Below are 10,026 nucleotides of genomic sequence, written 5' to 3' on the forward strand. Positions count from 1 at the left end.
TGAAAGCCTTTAAGGTTTGTTTGGATGCAAGTAGAAAATGTTTTTTACTTGCTACGGTGTTTGCTTTTTTTAAAAAAAATTATATTTTATTCAAATTTTTCAAAAATAAATTATATTTTATTCAAATTTTTCTAAACAAATCATATTTTATTCATTTATTTTTTAATTTTATTTTACAAAGCTAAATTTTGAAATTCGCACAACAAATAAGATTTGAATTCTAATTTCAAATATCGAACACCTAAACGCACCTCAAGTGCTTTTAAAAAAAGTTGGCAATATTCGTCATGGTATCTTGTAAATCCTAAATTTAACTACATATAATCTTGCCTCCATGCTCTCTCAAAAGTAAGTTACCATGTGAGATAAATTTTCTGGTCAGTTTCAGTAATTCCAAGCACCGTGAAGACTAATCTTTGTCTTGAAATTTTATTAGTTTTCTCTGGCGCTTGCTCAGATAGCCGGGAAGGATGACCAAAATCTACAAGAGTTTGTGTGAAAAAAATTGATCCAGAGAGCTCTATTTTTTTTTTTTGAGATACCATATTAATAATATAAATGATATATACCACATTTTTATCTTACAATGCCGGCATACCGGTACTGGTTCTATCCATTTTTTTTTTTTTTTAATACAAAGACTAATCCAATGGTTGGTTGGCAAACCATTTTTTTTTTAGCACTGTGAGATCATTGTGAGATAAAAATATGGTCTTTAGCATTACTTTATTAATATTTTGTAGAAGGTGTTTTATTGGGAGTACGTTTAAAAAAAAAAAAGAGTTTAAAGACATCGAAAAACTTATCTTTTCAAATTGTAAGCAAGTGAATGCATTTTTAAAAACGCATAATTTTACCAAAAGATTTGGCTTGGGTGCCGTAAAAAAACTACATCACGTGTCGTAGTTTTTTCAATAGTCCAAATTTAATTCAAGTTTTTCATAAGAAAGAAAGTCAAATTAAATCTTGACCGATTGGAAAACTACATTAGTACATATGCTGTAATTTTGTTACCACAACCGAGCCAAATCTTTTACCAAATAATTAATTGTATTTATGAAAATCGCTTTTTTTTTTTTTTTACACAAAATATTCATCTTATTAAAGTATTCTCGTAATAAAAGATCAAGAAAAAGGGATACCTAGTTTCATACAAACAACATCATAAATAAAAGGTGGAATTTCTTCCAACCATATCGAATGTATGATTTGTGTTACAGCCGATTTGGCAGATATGAGCTGCATAATTGGCCTCTCTTCGTAAATGAACAACAGAATAAGACCGGAGGGAGCTTAGTTCAGTCTTGACGCCATCGATGAAGTGTCCATTCCTGCTAAGAGTAGGATTGGCCAAATTGATCTCTTTGACCATTTGAAGAGCATCTCCTTCCACGACCATGTCAAACAAATCAATTTGCTTACAGAAGAGGACAGCTTGAAGAAAATCAGTTAAATTATGTTAAATTTGTTCTAGGCTTTTAGAGGCCAAAGTTGTCGCTAATAGTAGCAAGAAAGAGTTACAATTTGAAGATTGAAAAAGAGAGAGCGTTAATTAGTTACGCTCGTATTTCATGTTCTCTTCCGATGATTGCCACTCTTGTTGGATCCCAATTCAATCCCTCTTCTCCTGTGGTTCACACCACAATTTGCTATATTCATCTTCATATTTTGGGTAGCTCCAACTCTCCCTCCATTACCAGCTGCCGCGGTGAAGGGACTTGTGACCATGACCATCCCACCAACTTTTTGCCTTCCATTCTCCAAACCCATTACTTCCCATTCAAATTCTGCAGAAAGAGTTCTTTCCATTCTACTGCCATGTCTCCCATAATCATCTTGTGGGTTCCTCCAATTTCTCTCATTAGCCAATGACCACCTTTTATCTTGTCTAACAAGGGGTGTCGTTGCTCTCCTTTCATATACCAGTGGCCAACCTACCAAATTCTCTGCATTGAGCCTCCTCCTCCTTTCATAAGCAGAAGAGCTTCTTTCTTGCTGGTTCTTACAAGCTGCTGGTTCTCTAAATCTTTTGCCATTACGTGGTGCCTCCACTGGAAGACCCAGCTCCTCTAAGTGATTTTTGCACTGAAAATTTTGCTGCCAATTGTCCAAGCCATACGGATTGTAGCAAATGCTGGGCTCCTCAAGCAATCTGGGGATGGCATTCTTATGTGGGTATCTGAGAAGTGGAGAAAATATCACAGGAATCTGGCTCTGGGGAGCCAAAGGAACCCATGGAACTTCGCACTGCTTCTTTGCACTGGCTCTGGCATAAGGTCCAGGTATGTTTTCTTTGCTCTGCTTCTCATTCTGAGCCCTGTTTCTGTCAGAAAATGATTATACAAAAGAAGGAAGCCGACAGTAGAGAATCAAATCCACTGGTACCATTTGGTTTAAGAGATTTGAATAAATAGACCCACAAACAGCCTCTAGATTAGATTTAATTCCTAATAGGAAAGAATTATCTTTGAATTTTTATTTTCCACTCAACTCAGCCTAATTCAACTAATCATGTAAATGGTGATCAATTCAATAAAGCTTAAAATTCTTAGATATTAAATTACCAATTTTAATAAAATTACCCAATTTTCTTTTTCTTCTCTTTTATTTGGTCTCTTACCAGACAGTGAATAGTAATGCTTAAATCCAAAGTTAAGGGAAAAAATGTACCTTGAATTGGAGGTTTGTTGTAAACCTTGGTCGAGATTTCTCCAGTCAATGCCTCTCTCCTGGAGAACAACTTCTCTGGGTCTTGCAGAGCCAAATGGGTTTAACTTCTGCTTCAGATGTACCTGAGCTTGAGCTTCTTCTTCTTCCATCTCCACCTCATCTGCCCATGAAAGTACAGACTCATACTTGCTTTCTCTTCCCATCTCTCGCTCTCTCTCTCTCTCTCTCTCAACGGCTATTTAATAGCCGTTTGAAATTCAAAATGCTGTTTACAGTCACCCGACTGTGATGGGTCCGTATGAACCATGAAGTTCCCGGCTGTCCCTACCAAATTTCGGCCCAGATGGGCTCATTACCGTAGTATGCATAATACAATGGAAAGTGTGATTGCGTGGAATATTTATTTGAATCGTTGTAAGAAGTGATTGATGTGATATAAAATTTAAGAATATTTTATAGAAAAGTAAAAAATTTTTATTTTGTAGTGGGTTTTTTTATTTGAATAATAATAAAAAATAATTGATGTGATATAAAAAGTGTAAAAAAGTATGAATATTTTTAATTTGATGGGCAAAAAGACAATTATGGGTAATTGGCAATGGCTTGCCAAACAAACCCATAAATTTCCAATCAAATAGGTTTAAGGAATTTCTAGAATCCAGTTCCTTATATAAAATAGGGTTAAATAGTTTATTCGTATCTGAGTTTTAATGGTCTGTTTGGGTGTTGAATTTTATGAAATTATAATTTAATTCTAATTCACTGCGCGAATTTCGATGTTTGACTTTATAAAAACTTTAGGACTAAGTGTATATTTTGTGCTACCTTACCAAATGTTGGTATAGGCTCTTTGTATATATAGAGAACTAGAAGGTAGTTACATGTGTTTAGGAGAGTACAATCGTAATAGGAATAGAAGACTACAATCTTATTAATCAATGTGATTTAATCAGTTACAAATAGATTTGAATTTAAACTAGGGATCTTATCACAAGCTCCTATCTTTTAGGTCTTATCTTCATCTTGAGAACTTATAGGAGTAGGAGATTTAACCGTAGAACACATATCTAGCTGAGGGCTAGATATGTCTTTAACACGCCCCTGCAATCTCAACGGTATAGGGAGAACGTTGAGATTGGTTCTAAGAAAAGCAAATCGTGCGGATAAGAGTGGCTTGGTAAATACATCCGCTAGTTGATCCTTGCTACATATGAACTGAATACGAAGTGTCTTCTTAGAAACCATGTCACGAACAAAATGGAAGTCAATCTCGACATGCTTGGTTCGTGCATGGAAGACGGTATTTGAGGATAAGTATGTAGCTCCTATGTTGTCGCACCACAGTGTTGGAGGAAGAGAGAATCGGAGGCCAATTTCAGAACATAGGGACAATATCCAGGATATTTCTGCTGCAGTATTTGCTAGGGCCTTGTATTCTGCCTCTGTGCTTGAGCGGGCGACGGTTTGTTGCTTCCTACAGCTCCAGGAAATTAAGTTGTTTCCAAGGAAAATGCAATAGCCACCTGTGGAGCGACGATCATCACGATCTCCTGCCCAGTTAGCATCGGAGTAAGCTTGGATGGAGGTCAGAGGCGCACTGTTGAAGTGAAGACCGAATTGAACTGTCTCTTTAAGATATCGGAGAAGTCTTTTTACAGCCTGCCAATGAAGAGCCGTGGGTTTGTGCATGAACTGAGCCAGTTTGTTGACACAAAAGGATATGTCCGGTCTTGTGATGCAAAGGTACTGCAATGCTCCAACTGTGCTGCGATATAGTGTGGGGTCAGGGAATAAATCACCTTCAAAAGCCGAGAGATGTGTTGAAGAAGCCATTGGACTGTTGATGGGCTTTGCCTCAAGCATTTTTGTTCTGCGTGGTATATCCACAATATAACGATGTTGAGAGAGCAGAAAACCAGTGCGGCAGGGAAGAACTTCAATACCAAGGAAAAAGTGAAGAAGACCAAGGTCTTTGACAGCAAATTCTAGCTGTAATGTATTGAGTAAGTCACGGACAGCTGATGGCTTGGAATAGGTGATCAGTATATCATCTACATAAATTAACACTCGTGTAGTGTAGGCAGCCGATTTGTATATGAAGAGGGAAGTATCTGATTTGGAGCCATGAAAACTGAGCTGTTGTAATTTCCCACTTAATCTGGAGAACCATGCCCTTGGAGCTTGTTTAAGGCCATATAGGGCCTTTTGAAGTTTGCATACATGTGTGGGAAATTGAGGATGAGAAAACCCCGGGGGTTGAGTCATGTAGACCACTTCTGAAATTGTTCCATGGAGAAAAGCATTATGGATATCGATTTGATGAATAGGCCAACCATTTGAGAGAGCAAGAGAGAGAACAATGCGTACCGTAGTGGGTTTGATGACTGGACTATAGGTCTCACCGTAATCAATTCCAGGTTGTTGGTGAAAACTCTTGGCTACCAGCCATGCTTTTATCGATCAATCGATCCATCAGATTTTCTTTTGATCCGAAATACCCATTTGCACCCAATTATATTAGTAGCTGATTCCGGTGGAACAAGAGTCCAAGTCTGGTTTTGAAGAAGAGCATCAAATTCTGTGTTCATGGCTGTTCGCCAGTGTTTGTCTTTCACAGCAGTGGAGTGACAAGTAGGCTCCAATTCCAGGGGTGAAGATTCAGCAAGTAGTGCTCTGGGAAGGGGGTACCGAATCCGACCATCAGTAAACTCTCTCGGTTTGGAAATGTTATTCTTTGCACGAGTAACCATCAAGGGGATCTGAAGGAGGGAGAGAGGATGCTGAAGATGCAGCTGAAAGAGGTGTCTCAACAGTGCTTGAAGAAGCTGATGATAGGTTCTGCACTGGTGAGGATGTCAGAAACTAAGATGGAGAAGGAGAGGAGTATTCTGTGAGTGATTGTGAAGGAGGATTAGCTGGTGGACTGAGAAGAATAGGTAGGGAGATTTGCTGTCCTATATCTGAAGTGTTTGAGTCAGGCGGGAATAAGGGAGACGAGTATGGAAATTCAGATTCAATGAATAGGACATCTCGGGAAATGTAGAGCCGATTTGTTGGCAAATGGAGGCATTTGTAGCCTTTGTGAAGAGGGCTATAACCTAGGAATAAACAGGGGACAGAACGGGGTTGAAACTTGTTGGAGTTATAAGGACGTAAGTTGGGCCAACAAAGGCATCCAAATGTACGTAGGAATGTGTAATCCGGGGAGCATTTGAAAAGTGTTTCAAATGGGGAAAGGTTTTGCAGAACTGAAGTTGGCATACGATTGATTAGATAGCATGCAGTGGAAAATGCATCATCCCAAAATTTGAAGGGTAGATGAGCATGAGAGAGTAGGGCTAGACCGGTTTCGACAATATGTCGATGTTTCCGTTCAATAGCACCATTTTGTTGGTGGGTGTGAGGGCAAGAAACCCGATGTTGAATACCAAGTTTTTGGAGGAGAGTGTTGACAGGGCGATATTCACCACCCCAATCGGATTGAATTGCTTTAATTTTGGTATTGAAGAACCGTTCAACATAAGATTTAAAAGTAGTGAAAATAGAAATGACATCACTCTTTACTGAAATGGGATAAAGCCATGTGTATTTGTTATAATCATCAAGAAAAGAAACATAGTATTTTGCACCAGTTCTAGAGCTAACTGGGGCTGGTCCCCATACATCAGTGTAGATTAAAGCAAGAGGACAAGTGGCTGAGCTGGAAGTTGAAGCAAAAGGAAGTTGCTTGCTCTTGGCACCAAGACATGCAGTGCAGACAGGAGACTCTTTTGAAGAAGCAACTGGAAGTTTAAAGCTGGAAAGGACACGACGAACAATCCTCAAGGTGGGGTGACCCAGCCGTGAGTGCCATTGAAAAGCTGAAACGCGATCACCCACCATGGCATAACAGGGATGCTTATTTGCGGAAGGGAAAAATTGATAGAGGCCATGCCTATTCAGCCTGTAGAGGAGGAGTTTCCCCGTGCGGCGGTCCTTTAAGAGAAAATAGGAGGGATGAAATTCAAAGAATGTATTAGTATCTGAGGTGAATTTGTGGACTGAGATGAGATTCTTGGAGATTTGAGGTACATGCAAAATGTTAAGAAGATCAAAATTGTTACTAGGAGTAGAGAGACGAGTTGTACCGATATGTTGGATTGAGAGCCCCTTACCGTTACCAACACGGATTTGATCCGAGCCTAAGTAGTCCTCTGCCTTGATGTTGAGATTGGCTAGATCAGGAGTGAGATGGTGGGTTGCTCCAGAGTCAGGGTACCAGTTCAGATCGGAGCTGCTGGATGGAGCAGAGAGATAAGCTTGGGCCTGAGAAGGCTGGTCACGGCAGTAGGATTCATTGAACCTGTTATAGCAGTCTAGAGCAATATGACCATGACGATTGCAGACCTGGCACAGAGGCCAGTTAGAATAGGAGCTGCTGGAGGAGAAACCACGGCCAGATGGTCCTCTGCCTCTGCCACGAAACGGCCTGGAATCAGATGGTCCTCTGCCTCTGCCTCTGCCCCTGCCACGGTGGTTTCCAGAGGAGTGTGAGTGGAGGTTGCCTCGGGTGACAAAGTTAGCACCGGCAACAGAGAGATCAAGAGAGGCTTGATGTTGTTCTAAGCGCATCTCATGGGAAAGTAGATGGCCATAGATCTCATCCACAGAAAGAGGTTCGGCTCTGGTTGTAACAGAGGTAACGAATGGATCAAAATCCGAACCTAAGCCAACTAGGAGGAAGGATACCTTCTCAAAGCCATTGAGAAGCTGACCAACGACAGCAAAGGAATCGCACAATGTCTGAAACTTGTGGTAGTAGTTAGCAATGGACGAAGATCCTTTCTTGAGGGTCGCCAGCTGATAGTGCACTTGCATGGTGCGGGCTTTCGTCTGAGACGTGAATAGAGTTTCCAAGGTGAGCCAGGCATCACGGGATGTGGCACACTGGGTAACATGAGTCAGCATCTTTTCGGAAAGAGTTGAGTTGATAGCACCGAGCAGCAGCTGATCTTGCATGCTCCAGTGAAGAAATGCTGGGTTGGGAGACGTCATTGTGACACCATCTTTTGTGGAAGTCACAGTGGGAGGCGGACATGGCGTGGATCCATCAACATAGCCAAAAATAATTCCGCCTTTAAGATGCGGAACAATCTGTGGCAGCCAGACTGGGTAGTTGACCCCGGTGAGTTTGGTTGGGTTAAAGTTGGGGAAAGTGACCAACGGAGGAGTTTGGGTTGAGGTAGTCATGATCGAAGGTTGAGAAGGAAGGAAAAAAAAAAAAATGTGAAGGACGTGAGTCACTGTTGTGGCTCTGATACCATATAAAAACTTGAAGACTAAGTGTATATTTTGTGCTACCTTACCAAATGTTGGTATAGGCTCTTTGTATATATAGAGAACTAGAAGGTAGTTACATGTGTTTAGGAGAGTACAATCGTAATAGGAATAGAAGACTACAATCTGATTAATCAATGTGATTTAATCAGTTACAAACAGATTTGAATTTAAACTAGGGATCTTATCACAAGCTCCTATCTTTTAGGTCTTATCTTCATCTTGAGAACTTATAGGAGTAGGAGATTTAACCGTAGAACACATATCTAGCCGAGGGCTAGATATGTCTTTAACAGACTTTGTGAAATAAAATTTAAAAAAATTTTAAAAAGTTGAATAAAATATAATTTGTTTTTAAAAGAAGTAGAGAAAAGTAGAGAAAAATAAGAATTCAACTTTGTTGCCAAACGTTTTTAAATTTAGTACTTGAGTTTTTATTTGTATCGTAGGTGATACATGGATTAGGGGTAAAAACTCATTTGATATATTTGTTAAATTTTTCGTCCAAATTTTAACGGCTCGCCACGTGTCAACTGCTGAGGTTAACATGTTGCACTATGTAAAAAATAATAAAATTAAAAAATTAAAAAGAAGTTCGAAAAAAAGAAGAGGGGTGGCTCAGGTGGCTAAGCCACCCCTTTGGCCAAAGAGGTGGCTCCATGGCAAAAAAAAATAAAAATGATGGGTTTTGGCCTTTGGGGGTAGTTCGGCCACTCCCATGGGCAGACCCTCAATTTGTTTTTGTTTTTTTTTTTCAAACCACCCTCAAAGGCCAAAACCCATCAATTTTTCTTTTTTAGGATTTTGGTCATTGGGAGTGGCTAAATCATTCTAATGGCTCATGGGGGTGGTTCGACCACCCCATGGGCAAATCTTCAAATGTTTTTGATGGCTTTTGACACTTGGGGTTGGTCGAACCGTCCCCTAGGGCAGCGAGGGTGGTTCGGCCACCCCCAGATTGGCTGGCTTGGGGGTGGCCGAACCACCCCAGTGGCCTATGGGGGTGGTTTGGCCACCTCATGAGCAAACTCTCAAGGGGGTGGTTCGGCCACCCCCAAGGGCTAGAACCAGTAATTTTTTTTCTTCAATTTTTTAAAGATTTTTTTTTTTAATATAGTGTCACATGTCAACTTAAATTTGGACGGAAAATCTAATAGAAGTACCAAATGAGTTTTTACCTCTAACTCAAGTACCACATATAATAGAAATGAAAACTCACGTACTAAATTTTAAAACACTTAAAACTCAGGTACCAATGAAGTATTTAACCCTATAAAATAGTGAAAAAGTATGGCTCGAAATTTTTTGACCTAATTCACAAATTTGATACGAATCTAATAAAAAATTAGTAATTTAGAATTGAAGAGTCTTACCTGTTTGATTAAATGAATCAGATTATAGTTGACCTTTATAGTCTTATACTCATGTTTCGACACAAGACATCTAGGGTTAAATTGATAATTTTTGATACAATCTGCGAACGCCTGCAATTAAATTAGAATACTTTACTCCTAACCAATTAAAAAGTTTTTCTTTTATGATTATGCAGCAACATGGGTGTGGACCCAATAGTGATTAGTGACTTCTTCTTCTTCAAAAAAAAAATAAATAAATAAAAAATAAGTGGTTAGTGACATTTAAAAGGAATATTACAAAAGGAAAGAAGATCGGGTATAAAGTTTTGTCAAAGACGAAAATTAGAAAACCTTTTACCCATTTAAAGCAACAGAAAGGCAATTGCTTAGCCCCAACCCCACCCAATAAAAAAGGCATTTTTTTGGACTGATGACAACCTTTAGCACAAAATAATAATAATAAAAAATCCAAAAATACCTTTTCTTTTTTCAAGAAAATTAACAAAAGGAGAGGGTTAGTGGACAAAAGGATCTAGATTCTAAAAATCAACTAGTCCCATGAAAAACTATAATACTGAAAAGAAAAAGAATTTAATCAAGTGGAGGCATATTTTGGGATTATGCTAGCCCCAAAGTTAAACAAAGGGTCTATTTTCTATGGTTAGATGCATAATCAAAAAGGAAC

At 39.1% G+C, this 10,026-nt stretch overlaps 1 protein-coding gene across 2 annotated transcripts; it reads right to left on the reverse strand.

Annotated features, from left to right (window-relative positions):
- Window positions 1–1,189: 1,189 nt before the first annotated feature.
- On the reverse strand, window positions 1,190–2,894 carry LOC133852279 (eukaryotic translation initiation factor 4B1-like). 2 transcript variants are annotated; one of them, XM_062289007.1, is made up of 2 exons: window positions 2,671–2,894; window positions 1,190–2,317 (listed from the first exon to the last, which is right to left on the reverse strand). In XM_062289007.1, the coding sequence occupies exons 1-2, from the start codon at window positions 2,871–2,873 to the stop codon at window positions 1,570–1,572; spliced, it is 951 nt and encodes a 316-aa protein (XP_062144991.1). In that variant the 5' UTR covers window positions 2,874–2,894; the 3' UTR covers window positions 1,190–1,569. The 2 variants fall into 2 exon arrangements, with proteins under 2 accessions (XP_062144991.1, XP_062144990.1); XM_062289006.1 differs by having other exon boundaries at window positions 1,190–2,323.
- Window positions 2,895–10,026: the final 7,132 nt, after the last annotated feature.

This window comes from Alnus glutinosa, chromosome 12 (genome assembly GCF_958979055.1).
Source record: "Alnus glutinosa chromosome 12, dhAlnGlut1.1, whole genome shotgun sequence".
Classification (NCBI taxonomy): Eukaryota; Viridiplantae; Streptophyta; class Magnoliopsida; order Fagales; family Betulaceae; genus Alnus; species Alnus glutinosa.